This window comes from Chlorocebus sabaeus, chromosome 12 (genome assembly GCF_047675955.1).
Source record: "Chlorocebus sabaeus isolate Y175 chromosome 12, mChlSab1.0.hap1, whole genome shotgun sequence".
Taxonomy (NCBI): Eukaryota; Metazoa; Chordata; class Mammalia; order Primates; family Cercopithecidae; genus Chlorocebus; species Chlorocebus sabaeus.
The window spans coordinates 77,227,348-77,251,314 of NC_132915.1; the positions used below are offsets into that span (position 1 = coordinate 77,227,348).

Below are 23,967 nucleotides of genomic sequence, written 5' to 3' on the forward strand. Positions count from 1 at the left end.
AAATGTGATAGCCACACATTTTTAAATATGTTTTCTTACTGGTCTTAGTTTCTTTTAATATTACAGTAGTCCTGACTATTTAGAACACAAGAATTAAGCAGAAAAAGTCTCAAAGGGTGCGTGTATTTGAGGAATAGATACTTGAAGCCTGTTATTATATTACATACAACTCTTTTGTTTTTCCTTCAAGTCTTTTATTCCTAATAGTACATAGGATTCTAATGATATTTATGACTATTTTATTTTGAAGTTAATAGTAGAGGACAACTATAAGAAGGAAGGGAATGCTGCTATAGTAAGGCATTATAGAAGCACTGAGAAATGACCTTATTAATACAAAGAAGGGAAAGGAAAGAGCTAGTAAGATCAAAAGCAAGAATAAAAACTAAAAAGCAGAGAGGGACTTGGTACTGTTTAGAATAAAGAATAAATAGCTGTTCTTGGCAGTAGGAACCTTGAAGATAAGTCATTTTGCAATATTATTTTGATAACAAATAATTGAGAATATTAAATGAGTATACCACATTTAAAAGTACATTTTTATCTAGATTGGTTATTACAAAGTTTTGGTGCTTAAAACTCTGAATTTTCATGTTTGTGAAGCTCCAGTAGATCCAGAATGACCTGAGGATTTCAGCTCATTGAAGTTTTAGAACGTTAATAATCTGCAGAATATTATATTGGCTGTTAAGAAAATTAAGCTAAATAGGAAAAGGGAGTAATGCTAGTATTTTTTAAAAACTTATCACCTTTCACTAACCTTTTTTTCCTAATGTCTTCTTTATTAAATCAAAAAGACACAAGGCAGCTCAGCTTATTGGTTTTAGAGTTTGTTCATGCTTGTGGCAGATTTTGTTGAATTTAAGTCCTGTCTTCCACCAAAATATCTACCTTTGGTCCTTGGGAAAGTTATGAACTAAACAGGTAGCATTGACAGGCCTTAGGAGAAAACTAAAACTCATGTAGTATGATTTTTACACATGTACAGTTGACCCTTGAATACCACTGAGCTTAGAAGTGCCAGCCTCTCCCCTACAGTCAGAAATCTGCATATACCTTTTGACTCGCCCAAAACTTACCTACTGATAGCCTACTCTTGACCAGAAGCCTTACTGATAAACAGTGGATTAATACATGTTTTGTATGTTACATGTATAATATACTGTATTAAAGTAAGCTAGAGAAACTATTACTAAGAAAATCATGGCCAGGTATGGCAGCTGATGCCTGTAATCCCAGCACCTTGGGAGGCCAAGGTGGGCGAATTGCTTGAGCTCAGGAGTTGGAGATCAGTCTGGGTAACATGGTGAAACCTTGTCTCTACAAAAAAAAAAAAAAACAAAACATTTAGAGGGGAGTGGTAGTGTGAGCTTGTAGTCCCAGCTACCTGGTGGTGGGGGCGGGGGCAGTGACTGAGGCAGGAGCCTTGAGAGGTTGAGGCTGCAAGGAGCTGTTATCACACCACTGCACTCCAGTCTGGGCTCCAGATAGAGTGAGACCCTCTCTCAAAACAAAACAAAGAAAATCACAAGAGAGAATATTTTTGGTGTTCATTAAGTGTAAGTGGATCATCATGAAGGTCTTCATCCTTGTCTTCACACTAACTAGGCTGAGAAAGAGGAAGGGTTGGTCTTGCTGTCTCAAGGTGGTAGAGGTGGAGGAGGTAGAAGGAGAGACAGGCACACTCAGTGTAACTTATATTGAAAAAAATCATCATATAAGTGGACCCAGTGCAGTTCAAACCCTTGTTGTTCAAGGGTCAACTAATTGTTTTTTTGCTCTGTGGAAAGCTTTATGGCTCTACTTCCAGTTCAGAAAGTGCTGAGCATGTGGAGGTAACTTAATTTGGCCTTCATTTTTCTGCTTATCTACATATGCATCTCAAAGTATTGTGAACCTTTTTGTACTTGGACCTGTTGATTTGTAGTCAGTTTTGAGATTTTCCTCCCTCTTCTAAAATACAGTACGACAGAATATTTGACATGTTTGTAAATAAACATTTATACTGCCATTTCAAGAACATTATTTTGGGCTGGGTGTAGTAGTTTATGCCTGTAATCCTAGTGCTCTGGGAGGCCATGGTGGGAGAATTGCTTGAGGCCAGGAGTTCAAGACCAGCCTGGGCAATGTAGCAAGACCCTGTCTTTAAAGAAAATTATTTTGGTAATGCTTTTAAGTGGTATTAGGTACTTTAAAGTTACAACTCAGGTACATAAAGTTTTTTTGGGAAAATGATACAGTTTTCTTTTTTGTTTTATATATATATATACACACACACACATACTGTATTTCAAATTTTTGACTTTTTATATTAACTTGATATGAAGACTGAAATTGTTGGGTAAAATTAATTGTGGTTGATAATTAAGATTAACATATGCTCTCATGAGCTTTGAAAGAGTAACCATGAGTCAGACTGCTAATATTGATCATTTATTGTGTCATTTTACAAAATTATTTTCAAGTTACAGGTTGTTATTAGTGCTATGTTTGTGGCATCCTGTAACGGTATAGTGTAATTAGAGATGTCAATATGTAGTATTTTATCGTAATTTATTTTGCCTTTTAATGTGTTTAGCCCAAAGCAGTGTCCACACCAGCACCAGCTACAACTCAGCAGTCAGCTCCTGCCAGCACTACAGCCGTTACTTCCTCTACCGCAACAACTGTGGCTCAGGCTCCAACCCCCGTCCCTGCTTTGGCTCCCACTTCTACACCTGCATCCATCACTCCAGCATCAGCGACAGTGTCTTCTGAACCTGCACCTGCTAGTGCAACTAAACAAGAGAAACCTGCAGAAAAGCCAGCAGAGACACCAGTAGCTACTAGCCCAACAGCAACTGACAGGTAGGAACTGGATTCTAGGAAATTCTATCTCAAAATCCGTGTTTAACAGGAACTTCATGCATTTATTTTGATTATTGTTTTGATTAAACTGACTGTATCTACTATGTTAAGCCTTTTTTAAACGTTTGACTAAAACATATGCTGTGTCTATTTTGATAGTTTGCTAAGGAAAATATAAGTACAAATTTTCATAATCAGATTTCTGTACTCTGTTGACTTGGGCAGGGTGGGATGCAGTGGGAAGGAGAGAGCAGGTGAAAATCATTTTTTAGTAGAAACGTTAGGAAATACAAATAACCAAAATGAGTCAAGGATTATAACATGACATTGCCACCCTAATCATCATTTCTACTTGATCTGTATTCTTTGTGGTCATTGTCATATATATCATAAGCATCCTTCCATGTTAGTAAATCTTTCCAGTAGTTTATACATTGTGTTTGGTTCTGACATTTGTTAGCTCTTGTAACCTGAACCTATGGATTGTTTCAATTTTTCACTGTTGTATCTGTATCTTTGTGAACTTGTGTGGAAATTCAAGCTTCTGCCTGTGTAGATCTTTAGGGGAAAAAGGGAAAAGAGTGTTGGGATATTTGAGGAGCAAGAGATAATTTCTTGTGGGAAGTTGACAGCAGACACACCTCAACTAAGTGGCTACTTAGGCAGTTAGGATTATTGAGCAGTTTAAGACAAGATTTTTTTTTTTTTTTCCTCCCCAGATGATCAGGTAAAATGACCAAATGCTTAAGTCAGAGAGGTCTCTTGGTTGGAAATCATTCAGCACAATTCCTTGATCTAAGAGCATGAGTTATATTATGACCAGCCTTCACTGGCACTACAGCTGTTTGTGCTTTGTGACTTAGAGCAACTCAGGACCTCAGAGGTAGTAGCTATATGATCCTTGCAGTCAGAATCAGACACAGTGGAAAACTGTGCAGTGACTGGAAGGGTTAACAGACATGGAAAGGGGTTAAGATATATATAACAATGATCAGAAAGATACAGTTGTGATCCTTCATTTTAGTGTTCTGCCTTTGAGTGTGGTTTCTGTGTCTAACTTAGTCAACCGTGTTTGGAGGAGTCTGAGCCACCGGATTTATTGCTTACTCAGGGGTCTCTTTCTAAAGAATTGATTCCCTAAGAAGATAACATGGGTTTAGGGCAATAAAATATTTGCGCTGTTACTTGCCTAGAACACTGATTTAAGTATTCTGTGACACCATTGCCTAACTTGATCCATCTTTCCCATGTACAACTAGAAATGCATTCAACCATCTTATCCTAGTGGATACCACGTAGAGTCAGGTTAAGCTGTTACATCACAGAGCTGTTGATCAGGTCTGTGTGTGAGAGGGAACTTAGAAATTTAAAAAATTGGTTCACCAAAGCACTTAAATATTGCAAACTTAATACGTCTTAAGTCATTCGGCACAGTACATCTTATTCTCTTAATTGCTTTAAGCTCCTTTGAAAAAAACTTACAGTGTGAGAATTTTAAAGTTGATCAATACATTTTAATGTACTAATGCCATAGATTTAAATTTGTTTCTTCAGTAACTCTTTTTTTTTTTTTTTTTTTTGAGACAGAGTCTCGCTCTGTTACCCAGGCTAGAGTGCAGTGGCACGATCGCGGCTCACTGCAATCTCCACCTCCCGGGTTCAAGCGATTTTTCTGTCTCAGCCTCCTGAGTAGCTGGGATTACAGGCGGATGGCACCACGCCCAGCTAATTTTTGTATTTTTAGTAGAGAAGGGGTTTCGCCATGTTAGCCAGGCTGGTCTTGAACTCCTGACCTCAGGTGATCCACCTACCTCGACCTCCCAAAGTGCTGGGATTACAGGCGTGAGCCACCACGCCCAGCCCATTAACTCTACTTTTATTTTCTTCCCGGAGTTGCAGTTTTACTTAACGTTATTCTAAAAAGAGCCAGGATTATCTTTTCAGACCTACAGAAGTTGCGTGAGTAACTTGATGGTCATTGATCCCAGAAAGCAGATACTAGAGTTTCTTAGTTGGACTTTGTATGCCAACTGCTTATTCTTATTTCTGAAAATTTTACCTCAGAGAAATGTAGGAAGAGAGGAATGAGAGAAACTCAGAAAATAAGCTGCTTAAATGTGTCTTAGTTCCTTTATCTTTAGTGGAAAATATCTACTGTCCTGTGAAACACAAAACCTAGTGAATAATTATCAGGAGATAAGCTGATAAGAGTTTGTGGAATGTCAGGAAGTCTGTTTATGACCATTGACCTGACGTTTGTTATTAGGGATTTGTTTCTTTAGGTCAATTTTGTTCTTTTAAAAATTGTCTGTTACAGTGCAAATTCCACTTGATATCTACCTGAGAGGAACTGCACTTGTGCCCATGACCGTATTGTTTGTAATTAAAGGACAAATTGGAATCCTAAATTGACCTGTGGTTTATTTGTAGTAGAGAATAGGACTGCTCAAAGTGTAGTTGTCAATAGGCCACATCAGCATCACTGGGTGTGTGTTTGACATGAATTCTTGGGCCACCCTGGACCTGTAAATCAGAGTTATCTGGGAGTGGATCCCAGAAATCAGCAAGCCCTCCTGGTGAATACTTGGGATTCTTGAACTTTGCAAAATTTGAGAAACCCCGCTATCTGATACTGCAAGACAGTTAAAGTATGTACTGTATAAACATGTTAAATAAGTGTGGTTTTGAGGCTTTGTTATTGAGTGAAAAAAGCAGGTTGCAAAAGAGTATAGGCGATAACCATAAACCAGACAAAACCCATAAACAACATCATACATTTTCTGTGGGCATGCATGTTAATGTGTAGAAGAGAAGTAGGCAAGCATTGACATATAACTGATGAGTGGTTTCCTCTGTGGTTGGAGAGGGGAGAAGTAGTGAGACAGAATCAAGATTAAAGAATAGTGGTTAAAGTATAAGTACACCCAGTCTTATCTGTGGTGTTTAAAGAGAACTTCTTAAAGACAATGTGTGATAATAGTGTAAATTATTCTGAGGGAGACGAGTCTTACCGGATTTTAAAATGTATTATACAGTAGTGATTAAAACAGTTTGGAATGACTCATATTACAAAGATTGGTCAGGGAAATCAACAATAGCTGAGAAATAGACCCAAATAGATACAGGAACTTAATAGAAAATAAAGATACAATTTCAGAACAATATGGGGAAAATGCTGTTGAGATCTCATCATCTGGAATGAAAAAAGAATGACCCCTCATACTATACACCTGCAAAAATAAATTACAGATGGATACGGATTTAATGCAAAAGAAAAGCCGTAAACTAATGGAGAACAAGGGAACGAAAGAATAATCTTCACTTTGCGAAGTCATTCCTAAGCAAGACAACAACAACAACAAAAAAAGTTGTAACAGGAAAGATTGATAAATTTGACTACAGGAAGAATTTAAATGCAGGAAACCAAACTACACATTCCTTAATAAGAGCTTAATTTGGTCTTTTAAATGGAATACTGTGCATCTGTGGGAAGAAATTGAAGTAGATTTGATTGTGCCGACATAGAATGATTGTTAAGTTAAACACAAAAGCTTAAAAAACAAAACAACAAAAAAACTAAGACGCAAATTGTTATTCTTTTAAATAGAAATTGGTGTCATAGTGGTGGTCTCTGGGTTAGAGGTAGGAAAATTTAGTTTTTATATATTGTGCTTTTTGAAATTTTATTTTCTCTGTATTAGTTTTACAGTATATTTAATGAAGAACTTAAAAATTATACCAAAGGATTATATTAATCATAATACTCATATTGGGTGTTATGATGCCAGGCACTTTGCTAAGCAGTCTACTAGTGTAGCCCTACCCACAACACTCTGGAGTATATGATACTATCATTGACCATTGTAGTGATGAAGAAACAGGCTTAGAAAGGTTCAGTAATTTACGAATCCAAACTTGGGTTTTCTGCTCTTACTATATACTACCAAGGGCTTTCTCAGAACTGAAATATAATGGGTGTTTTTTTTAATTGAGACTCAGGTCTAAGTGTTTATGCGTGTCTTCTTTAATTTAAACTTGCAACTACTACCTTTACCACTGTTGTAAACTTAAGTTTATTTTTCTTTGGCCTGCTCTTCATGGTCTTTCATAATTTTCTTTTATTGCAGACTTCTCTGTAGTTTCCCAACAGAAACTTAATCTTTTTACACTGATTTTCATTACATTCAAACTTGGATTTAACCCATATCTACTTTTTTTGCATATGCTATATTTCTTTATTTGAATGTCTTCTTTCAGTGTCCTCGTTCAGAACTTATCTGTAAGATCTCATTATGTAAAGACTATAGCCTGATTTGGTTCCTCCATGTGCTATTTTACTTTATACTGCTTTTGATATTTCTTCTGGTGTGACTTGATTTATAAATTATTTAACTTCTCATGTAAATTACTTCAGGTAAATAATTGTGCATTATCTTTTTTGTATTCAGTAGATGCTGTCTGTTAGGATATTATTCTATATATTTTGACATTTAAAATGATGGATTCTCAGAATAGGAGGAATACCAAGATTGAACATTTTTCCCAAGCCACAAATGTTGTAGATAAAGCTTTTGGATTTAATCTAGAAGAGACAGTTTAAATACTGTAGTCAGACTTTTATATTTAATTAAAATCAAAGAATCTGTTTACAAATTGGATAGTTACTAAACTAATGTAAATTAAATTGTATATACTTTTTAAAATGTGATTGTTCTAAAATCCTTTTACAGTACATCGGGAGATTCTTCTCGATCAAACCTTTTTGAAGATGCAACGAGTGCACTTGGTAAGTATCTACTTTTCCTTGTAAACAACTTGTAAAGAGACAGGTAAGAGGCTTCACTTTTCTAGATCGTGATAAAAGTGTTAATAATTTGCATGGTTATTTATAATCAAGCTGTAAAATGATTGAATTAAGTAATTATTCAATTAAGTGTTACTAAAGACTTTTAAATTAATATTTATGTATTGAGTTATTTAAAACTTGCTCTGAGTTGAGCATACTTGGTTAAAGCAAATAAATTTCCATTTTCCAGATGGAAATTTTATATGTGATCCTAACATGGTTGATCTGTGTATGGGTTTATTACAAAGGGTCTTTGAAATGGGTATGACATTTTTCTAGATCTGTCTTACACTTCATGTGTATTCACCTTCAGACTTAATTCCAACTTGATGGCACTGTACATTCACATCTATATCATGTTGCTTGCATTGGCTTGCAGCAAAAATGCTTTTTTATCCCAACTTTTACCTGCTGAATAATGCCTTTCCATCTCCCATCACCCCAGTCTATCAAAATGAAGCACCTTTTTTCTCCAATTGTAGCATCTCTGATATAGTTCCTGCTAATTACCGGTTTATTGGCTGGCAACTCCATTCCTACTGTTTGGTACTCTTAAATGGCAGGGAGGGAGAAAGCGAGGAATAGGTAGAAACAGCAGCTTTGGTGCAGTACAGGCTCTGGATTCCTGCTTAGCTTCTATAGCAGCAGAGTTCCAGCAGCAGTACCACCTCCTAGCATCTGAGTTGGTTCTCTGACCTAGTTGAGCTGGAACTCCATGATGCCCTCATTGCCATGGAAAATGGCATGTACATATAGTAGCAAAACAGTAGTTTAAATTATCTAAGATTGCCTGGGTGTGCCAACCCCAGATTTTCATCTTTGAGGAATAGTGTCCTAAAACACTCTGCTATCAAATACAGTATGAGTTAGTCTCCAGCCAGGAAAATAGAAACCACTCTATTTCAAACAGGGAAAGACTTAATCTCAGGAAATTGTTAGGAATTGGAAGGGCTGGAGAATAGGATTACCCAGAGATCAGTAAACTGTCTGTGGCCTCGGGGCTGGAGCCAGCTGGCACTTGCGGCTAATGGTGCTGAAGGCTCTGGCTGTGGTCACTGCTGCTGCAGCTGTAATGCATTGATGCTCCTGAGTGGGAGCCTGGGAGGCCATGCTGTAGCTGCTGCTGCTACACTCAAGCCTCTGTGACTGTGTCTTACTTCCCATTCTCAACTTTATGGTGTCGGGATCCCTCTACATTTTCATCTTTAATTTACCCAAGTCTCTATGTTGATTCCCTGCTTTTTTATTTTATTCTGATTTATCTTGTTGCTGCACAAATTAACTTTGCTTCTTTAAACTTTCCTTCTTTGGCTTCTGTGACACCACTCTTCCTGATCCATACCTCAGGCTCTTCCTTCTCAAGCTTTTCTTTTCTTTTCTTCTCTTTTCTTTCTTTCTTTTTTTTTTTTTTTTGAGATATAGTCTCGCGCTCTCGCCCAGATTGGAGTGCAGTGGCGTGATCTTGGCTCACTGCAACCTCCACCTCCCGGGTTCAAGCAATTCTCCTTGCCTCAGCCTCCTGTGTAGCTGGGATTACAGGCACATGCCACCACGCCTGGTTAATTTTGTGTATTTTTAGTAGTGACGGGGTTTCACTGTGTTAGTCAGGATGATCTCAATCTCCTGGCCTTGTAATCTGCCCGCCTCGGCCTCCCGAAGTACTGGGATTACAGGCGTGAGCCACAATGCCCGGCCAGTTAATTCTTTTATTTTACCTATTAAATGTATGAGTTTTCTATGGTTCCATTCTAGGCCATAGTTCAAACTATGGGAATGACCAATACCGTCCATATACTATGTAGATTCCCCAAATTATAGCTGCAGTACAGATCTCCCTCTGAACTCCCAAACTCGTATCTTGACATTGTCAACTAGAAAACTTAGAACCTCCATGACTGTAGGTTTCAAACTGACTCATTTTTTATTCCCCAGTCTGAGTCTTTCCTTTTGTTCCCTTCTTACTTGTACCATCATTCATTCATCCACCCTCTGCCTCTTTTGGCCCAGTGAGTCTCTTTCTTTTCCTTTCTCTCCTCTCCTCTCTGACCTCTCTTTCTTCTTCCTTCCTCCTTCCCCCTTCCACTTCCTCCCCTCATTCCACAGTTACTAATGACTCCCTCTCTTAAAGTCTCTGGAATATTTGTTTTCACTGTCATTTAGTTGCCTTAGTTCAGGTCCTTATTTCACTTATACTCTTGCATTATCCTTATCCACCTGGTCTACCTCTTCCTTACCAGAGTGTATTTTCTAAAAAGCAACTCTGATGGGGTCTTTGTTAATTCCTTTAATAGTTCCTCATGACCTAGAAAGTAAGTCCAAAGCTTATTCTTTTTAATTTTTAAAATTTGTATATATTTAGAGAGTACAAGTGCAGATTTCTTACATGCATATATTACGTGGTGGTGAAGTTTGGGCTTTTAGTGTAGCCATCACCTGAATAATGAACATTTATTGTACCAAACAGGAAATTTTTGAACCCACACTCCGCTCCCTACCTTTTGTCATTTCCAGTGTGTATTATTCCATTCTATATGATGTGTGCCTATGGTTCAGCTCCAACTTGCGAGGACATGTGGTATTTGACTGTTTCTGAGTTATTTCATTTAGGATAGTGGCCTCCATAGTTCTATCCATGTTGCTGTAAAAAAGACATGATTTTATTATTTTTGATGGGTGAGTACTTTTACACACACACCCCATTTTCTTTATCTCATCCTCCATTTAATGATTCCATATCTTTACTATTGTGAATAATGCCATGATTAACAAACAAGTGCAGGTATCTTTTTGATATAATGATTTATTTCCCTTTGGGTATATACATAGTAGTGGAATTTCTGGATTAAATGATAGTTCTGTTTTTAAGTTCTTTGAGAAATTTCCGTGCTGTTTTCCATCAAGGATGTACTAATTGACATTCCTGCCGGCAGTATGTAAGCATTTGCTTTGCATCCTTGCCTGACATCTGGTGTGAGATGGGGCATCTCATTGTGGTTTTAATTTGCATTTCTCTGATGATTAGTGATGTTGAGCATTTTTTCATGTTTGTTGGCCACTTGTATGTCTTCTTTTGAAAAATGTCCAGTCACGGTTTTTGCCCACTTTTTAATGGAGTTATTTGGTTTTTTCTTGATGTTTAAGTTCTAGATAACAACACTTTATTAGATTTCCTATGCCAGTGTCCAGAAGAGTTTATCTGGGTTTTCTTCTCGGTTTTTTGTAGTTTCAGGTCTTAATATTTAGGCTTTAATCTGTTTTGAGTTAACTTTTGTGTTTGATGAGAAGTCTGGGTCTAGTTTTATTCTTCTAAATATGGCTATCCAATTTCCCAGCACTGTTTGTTGAATAGGGTGTCCTTTCCCCGTTGCATGTTTTTGTTGACTTTGTTGAAGATTAATTTGGTTGTAGGGTATGCGGCTTTATTTCTGGGTTCTATATTCTGTTCCATTGATCGATGAGTCCGTTTTTATACCAGTACCATGCTGTTTTGATTACAATAGCCTGGTAATAGTATTTGAAGTCAGGTAATATGATCAAAGCTTATTCTGAATGGCATATATATAAAGTTCTTCATCACCACCTCTTTGGCCTCATTACTCTGTTTCTTGTCCAGTCTCTCTTGTTTTGTTTGTTTGTTTGTTTGTTTGTTTGTTTGACTCACTCTCTGTCTTTGTCACCCAGGCTGGAGTGCAGTGGCGCAGGCTCAGCTCACTGCAACCTCCGCCTCCTGGGTTCAAGAAATTCTCCTGCCTCAGTCTTCCAAATAGCTGGGATTACAGGCACCTGCCACCATGCCCAGCTAATTTTTGTGTTTTTAGTAGATATGGGGTTTCACCACGTTGGCCACGCTGGTCTTGAACACCTGACCTTAGGTGATTCACCCACCTCGGCCTCCCAAAGTGCTGGGATTACAGGTGTGAGCCACCATGCCAGCCTCTCTAGTTCTTTTTACAAGTCATTTGCCTTTGGACTTTTAAGATCTAAAAAGTATCACACTGCTGATAAGTATTTTTTGAGATTCTATAATTTAACTAGGAAACATGATTTTAGGAGTCATAGTATAATGATTAGGTGTGGAGACTTCACTGTCAGCCTGTGTGTGTTTGTATCTCTGCACCATGACTTAATACTTTGACCTTTTTTTTTTTTTTTTTTTTTTTTTTTTTGAGACAGAGTCTTGCTCTTTCACCAGGCTGGAGTGCAGTGGCATGATCTTGGCTCACTGCAGTCTCTGCCTCCGGGGTTCAAGCAGTTCTCCTGCCTCAGCCTCCTGAGTAGGTGGGACTACAGGCACGTGCCACCATGCCCAAATAATTTTTTTCTATTTTTAGTAGAGATGGGTTTTCACCATGTTGACCAGGATGGTCTTGATCTCCTGATCTCGTGATCTGCCCGCCTCAGCCTCCCAAGTGCTGGGGTTACAGGCGTGAGTGAGCCACCACGCCTGGCCTTTACCAAATTATTAATCTCTCCAAGCTGTAACCTCCTCATCTTTTAAAGGAGTTGAAATTAAACCTTTCTTATGAAGTAGAGAGGACTAAAAGAAAAACACCATGTTAAAATAGTGCAGTTCTGATTTTCTGTAGCTCTTAATTTCAGTTGTATTGATACTGATTTCTGTATCTGGGAATTGGGTTACTGAAAGTGTATTGCTACTTGAGTTGCTTTGTGCTTGAATTATATCAGATAAGAAAATAAATAATTAAAAATTATTGTTTTATGGGATGGGAAAAGGAAAGTCATTATTTTAAACAAGATATCAAATGATTAATCTTTTTGTGATATTTAGGGGTTTTTTAGCTATTAAACACCTTTATTTGGAAAATTCTGCAGAAAAATTTATTCAACAGATACTCGGTGTCAGCTGTGTATCAGGGAAATATGCAAAATGGCATGGTTTTCTGCACAAACTTGCATTCAGTTGGGGCAAGAAAAAAATAAACATTAAAAGAAAAAAAGATAAATGATATTAAGAACACAAAGGGCGTCCCTAAAGAAAAAGCAGAAGGCTACCTGGGATGGCTAGGCAATACCTTTTAAATATAGAACTGAAGCATGTTGAAGGAACTGGCCATCTAAAGATGGCTGGTGTTGTGTAAAGGCCCTGAGGCAGGAAAAGGTGTGGCCAGCTGAGTGTGGTGGGTGGAGCATTGTTGAGGGCTGGGAGCCAGAAATGAGATGAGGGGTTTTGTGTGTGTGTGTGTGTGTGTGTGTGTGTGTGTTTTGCAACTGGCTTTTGCAACTGGCTGAAGAATAGATTGTAGATATGGAGACAAGAGTTGGAAATGGTGTAATCCCATGTAGAGACTGTTGTGGGCTTGTCTTCAGTGATGATAGTAGAGAATGAAGAGGTGGGTTTGGGGTGTAATTTAGAGATAGAACTTAACAGGTATGCTGGTAAATGAGGTGTGGAAGGAAGAGGAAAAGGAACTGAAATCCCCAGGGTTTCTGTTCAAGCACTTAGGAGGTGAATAGAGGTGTCATTTGTTTAAAGAGAGCAAACAGATAATGGTGGGACACATTTGAGAGGGAAATCTGAATTGCAATTAGTTGAGGAATGAGTGGAATGTGAGAAAGTGGACACATGTTCAATAGCTGTGGCTGTGATGGGAAGAGAGCAGATGGTTCCTCAAAGAGGAATTAGGATGAAGTCAAAGGAGGGAGGTGTGTTTTTGTTTTAGGGTGAAATATAGGACATAGTTAACTACTGACCCAGGATAATTACACAGAGAGGGAAAGATGGTGGTGGAGAAGAGAGGATAACAAAATCCAGTTTGGTAATGGTCCCCAGAACACAAGCGGAAGAGACAATAGTTTAAGTAAGGTAAGTTTATGAGGAAAATAACTTTCATTTATTCAGAGTGTTGTCTGTGCTGAGAGGAGGGAGCATAGGAGTCTGTAAGAAGTGACTTGTTGGAATATTAGCGCTTAGGGCATTTTACCAACTTTGTATAGTGTACAAGATTTTAACTTTCTAGCTCCTAACCTCTTTCCCCACTGTTTTAGCTATATAAGGTATCAAAGGGAAACTGAACTTGTTGCATCAGAGTTGATGGTTTGAAATGCCATCCCTTCCCCAGCATGTTTTCAGAATTCAGTGTCTCTTCTTACCAGTTGCCTTCTTTGACCTCCTGATTCTCCCTTACCTTTGTACCTCATTTTTCTATTATACTCTGAAACGTATTATATGAGTTTCCTGTTGCTACTGTAGTAAGTTAACACAAACTTAATGGTGTAGAACAACACAGATTAACTATCTTCTAGTACTATAGGTTAGAAGTGAGACACAGGGCTCACTGTACTAAAATTAAGGAGCTGGAGTTCCTTTTTGGAGACTCCAGGGAAGAGTTTTTTTCCTGATCCTGTCCAGTTTCTAGAGACTGTTCACATACCTTGGCTGGTAGCCCCTTTCTCCATCTTCAAAGGCAACAGCATAACATCTCTCATCCTAGTTTTGTCTCCTCCTCCTCACACCTGTTTCTCTGACCCTCTCATCTGCCTCCTCCTACTGTTCTTAAGGATTCATGTCATTATGCTGGACACACTTAGATAATCCAGAATGAGGTCTCTATCTTAAAGGCAGCTGATTAGCAACCTTAATTTTATCTATAACTTCAATTTCCGTTTGCCATGTAGTCTATTTATAGGTTCCAGGAATCAAACCGGAGGGCATCTTTGGGGGACCATTACCTACTATATATATGTTGTAATTTATACTGTTACTCATCTTTGTATTCCTAGCACAGTTGTGCCTGAAATGTTGTATACATGAATCAAGAAATGTATAGAGAATGCTTATTAAATGTTCCTTTTCTTTCCCCTCCACCCTCCCTTTTTAGTGACGGGTCAGTCTTACGAGAATATGGTAACTGAGATCATGTCAATGGGCTATGAACGAGAGCAAGTAATTGCAGCCCTGAGAGCCAGTTTCAACAACCCTGACAGAGCAGTGGAGTATCTTTTAATGGTGAGAAACATGTTTTACTTTACTTCATTCTAGTTGTTTAAGATCAAAATCTCAAAGAAACAGATTTTAAAGGACCACTTCACCTGTATGATATATGCTAGATGATACACAGTGCTTTTTTTTCTAGTATGTTTGTAATTTTGTGTTGATAAAATGTAATATTTTTTAATATAGTGGTCCAGCATTGTAGTAGCTTTTTAGGTACCACTGTGCATGAATTATTAAGAACAAAAATTTTAAGCTTGAGAGTCCGGGCCAAATTCTTTTGCTTATACTGTGTATATATCTGTAATAAGTTGCCAGCTTTTTAAAATCTGGGAAATTTCACATATAAGTACAGATTTCTGGTTTATCTGGACAACTTTGGATCCCAGATTTTTGCAAGGGATTAAGGAAAATATTTTAGATCATAGAATCTAATTCATTATCCTCTGATTCACTCTGTTACCAATGTAACATCACGCATTTAACGAATGATGTTACTTACCTGGTTCCGTTAGCATCTGAATTTGTTTTTATAGTCAGTGGGAGTTGAGGGACTTTTTGAATAAGGTTTTCTTTTTTTACTGGTAATGGGAGTTTTTGAGAAATAGATTGTTGTGGACATTGAAACACTTGGTATTAAGATGAAAGTCTGCTAGTTTTACAGATGTGACACAGGCTAAAGTAATTGAATTAACTTTTAAAAAATCTTCTATAATTGTCTGGTGTTTTGGAGTATTATCAAAGTCTGAATTGCCCTAAATACCATCTTAGAGTTGCTCTTTTTGTATCTTAGAGTTAACTCTTTTGTCAATTAATCCACAGTTTAACCCATTCCTTTATGTGTAGGTTGTCCTTTGTGTCTAAGTTGTACTTCTGTTAAAAATTCCTTTCAGGTAGCTGGCTAGTTTCAGAAGAGTCAGTTATAAGCCTCATAACTGTACTCTGCCTCCACCATTTATTTGCCATGCATTTGGATGTGAAGTTCACAAAAACTTTTCTTAGCATATTATTTTATCTTTCTAAATTCCCTTTTTCATTGTCTTCTTGAGTAGTGTCTTTAAATGCTGGCAGTTTATCCAGTTTGTTTGGAATTCTGGAATTGATTGTTGTGAATTTGTTTGGTGAGGGGTGCATACCCTAAACAGATTGTATAAAAGTATTAGCTTTTATGGAGTGGCTTTCATTTACACCTGATTTAGAATTCTGCATAAGTTCAACAGTATCAGTTATTGTGATCTAATGGATGTGGAGTTTTGAGGTATAAAAAAAAAGAATCATTGTTACCAAAGTTGCCAAATGCTAAAACTGCTGTATAGCATCAAATGCAAATAAATAGATGAGTCATGAGTTCATCAAACAATTTATAACTAAAATGTTTTTTATATGTTTGCTGTTTGTTTCATAGACTGGAGGGGAAAAGTTGCCTTTAACTGTTACTAGTTAACAGATAAGGTGAATGGGTGGAAAGAAGAAATGTTGAGCACTTACCTAATAAGAGGCTATGTAACATGTGTGAGAATAGAGGTTGATCTGTAGCAATGAAGATTAACTTTTTAGTTTAATAAAACAGAATTTGATGGATACTCTGGATCCTAAATTTGTATGTAGTTTGTTAGCACTTAAATAACTGCCTATCTAAGTTAAGGGTTTGAAATGATGAACTCATTCAAAAACATTGGTTTTAATGCCTGGAGTGACATCTAATGCATGCAGCCATTTTCCTGCTGTGTTGCCCTTCATCCTTTATATGTTGTTGCTTTTGGCTTCTGGCTTATTAGGAAATGGAAGCATTTATCATCTTATTCAATTGTAATACTTGGTTCTTTATTCTCTTCTTTTCAAAATCTGTAAGAACTTGAAAAAGACTTTTTTAAATTTTTAAATGACAAGTCTTATCAATCATGCGCATCAAAATAGATGTCCCAAAAGATTTTAGTGCATGCAGTTTTAAGCTCTTAATAACTTTAAAAGATAAGTACTATAAACTTACAAAAGGCATCACCTAAAAACTAAATGGTTTCAGTTTATTTTAGATCGATTTTGTGCATTTTGAAAAATTAAATTTTTGAAGATACTTGAGTAGCTCATATTTATGAGATACTTTGACACTTTCTCAAAGAAACGCTTTACTCAAAAGTATGTCAAATTTATGAGATACTTCTGAGTGACACTTACTCAGTACCATGGATCAGTAGAGGAGATCCTCCTGCCTGACCGCTGTGTACCTGGTCTGTATCCATTAGATATTTTTTCCCCAGGAGTCATTTCAGAACTGTCAAATGTGCATCAAAAAACTCTTTTTTTGGATTATCTTAAGCTAGGGTTGCAAATTCAATCCTTTTTGTCACTGAGTAACAGCTGATGAAGATTTCTAAGAAGTTAAAAAGTCAACTGAAGTAATAGCTGGCACAAAAACCTTTGGTTATGTTCAGTTTTGAGAAGGTACATGTATCAATATTTTTCAGATTTGACGCCAATTACGTGTGCCTGGTAGGCATCTTATTGGACAACACAGGGAAAATTTCCATCATCATGGAAAGTTCTGCTGGACAGTGCTGCTTTGCATTATTACAGCAATGTGGGTTTTTCTATAATACACCCAGGTCATTTCTAATCTAATTTTAATCCATGCAGCTTAATAATCCTTTACTTTTAATTGAAGCAGACGTCTGTTTGATGCTTTTGAAAATCAGACAAGATGTTAAATAGACTATAAATCTTTTACTCTGTATAATATTTAATTTTGCCTGAAGGGATATCTTAAAGCTTGGAAATTCTGTTATAGGGAATCCCTGGAGATAGAGAAAGTCAGGCTGTGGTTGACCCCCCTCAAGCAGCTAGTACTGGGGCTCCTCAGTCTTCAGCAGTGGCTGCAGCTGCAGCAACTACGACAGCAACGACAACAACAACAAGTTCTGGAGGTAAAGTGGAATCTTTTGGATGGAGAAGGAATGGCCCTGAATTTTTACTGTAAAATGATTTAATCTGAAATACTTCAGAAATGAGGTTCATTCCCAGAGCAGTTGAATGATTCATTAAGTTCTCTCCTCACTAATGTTTGAGAAAGGCCCAAAAGAAAGTCTCCCAAGTGGGTGTAAAAGGTATCTTTGCTGATATTAAACATCAGTGTTGCAGTTTTGTCAGAGGGTATATTCTGTTTTATTTGTTTTAAGGAAAAGATGCTTTCCAGTTTGTATTTAGTGTTACTTTCTGATGCTGTTCAGAATGGTTTGCTCACTTTGTCTCTTAACTCTCTCCATAAATTTTACAAAGTGTATGTAATTTCAAAGCCAGCAGGATTTCACTAGTTAATACAACCAAGGAAATGAGACCTTGAGAGGTTTCAAACCTTGTATCTAGAGGAGAAAGCAGAGCTTGAATTGAAGCCTCCTTACTGGGGTACTGACCATACCCACACATTGCTATAGGTCTGACTACAGAGCAGAGCCTGGAACCTGCGGGCTTAGGAATTATGCAGTGTTCTCCTTCGTTCGTTCTTCTGTATATTAATAAAGTAATATAAACTGTTGATCTTGAAAAGGCCATTCTTTTATGCATTTCCTAGCTCTGATTATGATAGTCACCTCTGGTTGACAGAGGTCACTCAGTGCTTTGTGTACAGTCTCCAGAGGACAGGCCTTTTTTTTGTTGTGATTCAGCATGGGAGTGGAAAGAGATGGCCACAGCTCTGCTTTGGATTTGGGGTTCTGTTCCTTTCAGCACTTATTAGGTAACATAGTCTCTAAGTCTCATTGCCTTCACCTATAAAGCTAGTATTATATATGGAAGAATAAAAAACCCATGTGCTATGGTCATTTCAGTTTGAATGATTGTCTTCCTGAATAGGAAATTACAACATACATCTAAAAATTCTCTTTTCTTCATTAGGAATCTCAAAAACATTATTCCTTTATGTACAATTTTTTGTTTCCCATAGCATAACCAGAGAAGTACCAGCACCCTGAAAAAGTCACAAGTTCTGTATTTTATATTTTATTTGGCATTATTAACATTTATTATTGTGAATGGATTTTAGACTGAAGAGTTTAGGTATATTAGTACTAGATTGCCATACAGCTTATTTATCTGAAGTTTTTGTAGTTCACAAATGTTTGAAATTTAATGGTAATAACCAGAAGTCTTCCTTAATGTAAGTTTGTATTAAAATTTCTCCTGATTTGCAAACCTGACCTCAGACTTTAAAAATCTCTCTACTTTGGTTTAGCATTTCCTAGGAATTCAAGCTCAGATTGTGTTCTTCTAGGGGTTTTCATTGTTTATAAAGTAGTGAGTTTTTGTTTTTGTTAATTGTGTATATATTTCTTACGAACTTTTAAGCAACAGGAACAACTTTTAGTACTTTTTATTTTGATAGAACACGCGTAGCGAACAAGTTTCTAGGATTATTTTATAACCTTGAGTGCCAAAGGCAATTATAGGCAAGTTTGGTTCATGTTACAGTCAGCGTTCTGCACTCCCTGCATTTGCTAATAGGAGTAATTTTTGCCGTATAAAACTTGCAAGTTGATACGGTCGGAAGATTTCATCATTATTTACTTCATTTATTACATCTGAGAAATCATTTTTTACTTGATAGTGTTTGCTCTCTAAATGTGTTGTTTAACCACTCTTTGTATATGTATTTACTGCTTTTGTTTAAAAACGTTTGTGTGTATTTTAGGACATCCACTTGAATTTTTACGGAATCAGCCTCAGTTTCAACAGATGAGACAAATTATTCAACAGAATCCTTCCCTGCTTCCAGCATTACTACAGCAGATAGGTCGAGAGAATCCTCAGTTACTTCAGGTGACTAATCAGTGTCAGTTTCACAAATAGGTTAGAGTGTATCACATTTTGAAAAAGTCCATGAATGGTCCTTCCCTGCCTCAAATACAACTCTGTATTTGAGAATGGTGAATGTATTCTTCCAAGCTACACTTAGTAGAGTATTGTAATCTGGATAGGTGTACTCAAATAACAGTTGGGGTATAGAGGTTGGGTTAAATTAAGTTGACCAAATAATAATAAGTTTGGGAAACATTTTATATTTCCTTCTTGGAGATTCCCAGTAGACATTAATATGTTAAAGAATTCGGGAAGCTGTTTAACAAAGAAACTGCCTAACTTTAAATCACTTTTCACAAGCTTATTACTTAGTTCCTTTTTCTTAGGAACTTCTAAGCAATAGGAACAACTTACTCTTAGGAAAAATAGGTGTGGAGCTTCTTTAATGCTCAGATCACCAAGTATTTTGAATTTTATACAGCATTTTAGTGCCCACTAGTGTGGAAGGTAAAAATATATGCAAGTATAAAGAATAAGTTCTGTTCTTATAGTACCACAGTAGTTTGCTTGTTTTTTTTTTTTTTTAGCACAGGAGGCTCAGAGCCTTAAGAATTTGAATTTCTTCACTGTTTACTTTGCCCAAAAGTACTGCATTTCTTTACTAATGTACAAGAAATCACATCCTTCCAAAGACTGAATAATTCAGAATCCCTAAAATACGTTTGCAAAAGTGTAGCCTTTTCTCTTAGTAATATTTAGAATTCCTCTTTTCCTGTAGATGCTTAATATCAATGTATTATTTTTCTCTGTCATTCACATCACCACAGCAAATTAGCCAACACCAGGAGCATTTTATTCAGATGTTAAATGAACCAGTTCAAGAAGCTGGTGGTCAAGGAGGAGGAGGTGGAGGTGGCAGTGGAGGAATTGCAGAAGCTGGAAGTGGTCATATGAACTACATTCAAGTAACGCCTCAGGAAAAGGAAGCTATAGAAAGGGTGAGTTTAAAACTTTAAAAAAGTTAGTTCTTGGCTGGGCTCACGCCAGTAATCCCAGCACTTTGGGAGGCCAAGGTGGGCAGATCACCTGAGGTCAGGAGTTCAAGACCAGCCTGGCCAACATGGTGAAACCCCATCTCTACTAAAAATACAAAAATTAGCTGGGAGTCGTGGCACGCACCTGTAATCTCAGCTACTTGGGAGACTGAGACAGGAGAATTGCTTGAACCCGGGAGGCAGAGGTTGCAGTGAGCCAAGATTGTGCCACTGTACTCCAGCCTGGGTAATAGAGTGAGACTCTGTCTCAAAAAAAAGAAGAAAAATTCCTTAGTCACACTAGCCCCGTTTCAAGTGCTCAGAAGTTACATGGGGTTAGTGGCTACTATTGGATAGAACCAATGTAGAACATTTTCATTTACTGGAGATAGTTCTGATGGACAGAGCCAAATAGAGCATTGCCCAATGGATTGTGGTAAAGATAGACTCCTCTTAACCCTGTTCCGCCATCTTGTCTTCTGTGAAGCCAAAGGACAAGCAGTAAAGGTATAATTTTATTGCTGTGTTAAAATTCAAGAAGAAAAAGTCTTAGAAGTGTATACCCAATTCTAGATTTTTTCGGGTTTTTATTTGTATTTATTTTTTATTTATATTAAACATCAGAACTCTGCTATCCTGATTCCAGTAACCTAGTTTTTATATCGTGATTAGTCGTTCTTTTTCTCCCTTATTTTTACTGTAAACAGGGAATCGTAGTAATCGTAATACTTGCCCTGTCTTATGAAGTGTTTTGACGTGGAAATCAGATAAAGTGCGTATTAGTGTGGCTTTCTAAGTAAGTTTTGAAATTGGGAAGTGTTAATTGTTCCCATTTTATTATTGTTTCCCAAGATTGTTTTGGCTGTTCTGGATCTTTTGCATTCTTGCACAAATTATAGCATCAGCTTGTCTCATTCCTGCAAAAAAAAAAAAATTCTGGTTGGGATCTTGATAGGGATTGTTTTATTCTATAGATGAAATTTGTGGAGTATTACCATAGTAATAATAAGGTTTTTCTATAATTTCTTTCAGTAGTGTTCTATAGTTTTCAGTGTAGAAGTTGTGCGCTACTTTTTAAAAAATTATTCCTAGGTATTTTTATTCTTCTTGATGCTGTTATAAATGGATTTTTCTCTTAATTTCATTTTCAGATTGTTCATTGCTAACTATATAAAAATACAATTTAATTTTGTATATTGATCTTTTATCTTAAACTTGAACTCTTATTTATTCATTAAGTAGTTTGTGCATGTGTTCATTAGGATTTTCCATATGCAAGGTCATGTCATCTGCAGAGAGGGACAGTTTTACTTCTTTTCCAATATGGATACCTTTTATTTCTTTGTCTTGTCTAATTGCCCTATCTGGAGCCTCCAGTATATTATTAAACTAGCAAGATCCAGCAACATCCGTGTCTGGTTCTTGATCTTAGGGGAAAGCATTCAGTCTTTCATCACTAAGTATGATGTTATCTGTGGGTTTTTTGTGGATGCCCTTTATTAGATTGAAGAAATTCCCTTCTTTTCCTAGTTTGTTCATCAGAAAAAGGTGTTGGATTTTGTCAAATGTTTTTTTCTTTTTTTATTAAGATAATCATGTGATTTTTGTCCTTTAGTATGCTTTTATTACATTGATTGATTTTTGTATGTTGAACCAACCTTGCATTTCTGGGATAAATTTTACTGGTCACAACGTATGATCCTTTTTATACGTTGCTGGATTTAGCCTGCTTGTATTTTGTTGAGGATTTTTGCGTCTGTTCATAAGTCATATTGGTCTGTAGTTTTTTTTTGTGATGTCTTTGAATTTGGTGTCTGGGTAATACTGGCCTCTTAGAGTGAGTTGGGAATTACTCTCTCCTCTTCTGTTTTCTGGAAGTATTTATTAAGAATTGGTGTTAATTCTTTGAACAGTTGATAGAATTCACCAGTAGTCTGGGCCTGGGCTTTTCTTTTTTGGGAAATTTTGTGATTACCGATTCAGTCTCTTGTTACTTGTCTATTCTACTTTTCTGTTTCTTTTAGAGTCAGTTTTGGTGGTTTTTAACTTGGAATTTGTGTATTTTATCTGAGTTGTCTAATTCGTTGGCATGCAGTTGTACATATTTCCTTATAATCATTTTCTTCTTTTGTTAAAGTAGTAATATTCCTGCATTTATTCCTGATTTTAGTAATTTGAGTCCTAAGATTTTTGTTTTTTCCCTTCAGTTTAGCTAAAGGTTTTAATTTTGTTGATTTTTTTTTTTTTTTTAATGACAAAAATAACTTTGGGTTTTGTTGATTCTCCCTATTGTTTTTCTAGTCTTCTTTTTTTTTTTTTTTTTTTTAATCTCTCTAATGTTTATTTCCTTCTTGCTTGCTTTTAGTTTGTTCTTCCTTTTTTAGATTAGGTTTAGTTTAGATCTTCTTTGTTTAGTTTTAGTTTCAGATTAGATTATTATCTATCTTTGTTAGGATAGATGTTTGTAGCTATAATATTCCTTCTGTGTTTATGCTATAGCAGCATTCCATAGGTTTTAGTATGTTGTGTTTTGCTTTCTTTAATCTGAAAATGTTTTTCAATTTCCCTTTTGGTTTCTAATTTAATTCATTCGTTATTTAGGATTGCGTTAATTTCTACAAGTTTATGAATTTCCCACATTTTCTCCTTTTCTAAATTCATTCCGTTATAATCAGAGAACATACTTTCAATACTTTTCAACTTACTGAGGTTCGTTTTGTGGCCTAACATGGTATTTCTGAAGAATGTTCTATGTATACTGAAGAAGAATATAATGTAGTTCTTATTGTGGTCTATAAATACCTGATAGATCTAGTTTGTAGTCAAGTCTTCCTCCTTAGCTGTTTTATCTATTATTGAAGGTGGGGCTATAGATTTCTCTAACTATTATTGTTAATTACCAATTTCTACCTTTAATTCTCAGTTTTTATTTTATGTATTTTGTGGCTCTGTTACATATGTTTATAAATGTTGTGCTTTCCTGATCCTTTTTTATCATAAAATGCCTTTTGTTTATAGTAACAATTTTTATCTTAAATCTGTTTCATCTGATATAGCCATTCTAGCTCTTTTTTGGTTACCATTTGCATGGTATATACCTTTTTCGATCATTGTGTCTTTGAATCTTTAAATTGTGTGTTTTGTAGAAGCAGGCAGTTGGATTGTACCCTTTACTTCGCCTATCCTAGCTTTAATCTGGATAAAATCCAGATAACAAACGGATTTTTAAATTTCTTCTCCTTTCATAGATCAGTAGTTATTCGTGATGAATTCGGATTTTTGCCCAAATTTTAAGGGTCATTTCCGAATATAATCTAACAGCAGTCCTCAACCTTTTTGGCACCAGGGACCAGTTTTGTAGAAGACCTTTTTTCCTACCAACAGAGGTGGAGTGAGCGCGTTGGTGGAGTGAGCGCGTTGTTTTTTCTACCAACAGAGCGCGCACTGTTCCACCTCCGATTATCAGGTATTAGTTAGGTTAGGAAGTGGGGCGGGGTGGT

General features: G+C 36.5%; 1 protein-coding gene across 1 annotated transcript in view; it reads left to right on the forward strand.

The window, feature by feature from the left end:
* Positions 1-23,967, forward strand: part of RAD23B (RAD23 homolog B, nucleotide excision repair protein) — a 47,195-nt gene that overhangs the window by 20,639 nt on the left and 2,589 nt on the right. Inside the window, exons 4-9 of the mRNA XM_007968490.3 lie at positions 2,579-2,847; positions 7,578-7,633; positions 14,533-14,660; positions 17,431-17,566; positions 19,327-19,454; positions 20,261-20,431. Of these exons, the coding sequence (XP_007966681.1) occupies positions 2,579-2,847; positions 7,578-7,633; positions 14,533-14,660; positions 17,431-17,566; positions 19,327-19,454; positions 20,261-20,431 (888 nt within the window). The remainder of the gene's footprint in view (positions 1-2,578; positions 2,848-7,577; positions 7,634-14,532; positions 14,661-17,430; positions 17,567-19,326; positions 19,455-20,260; positions 20,432-23,967) is intronic.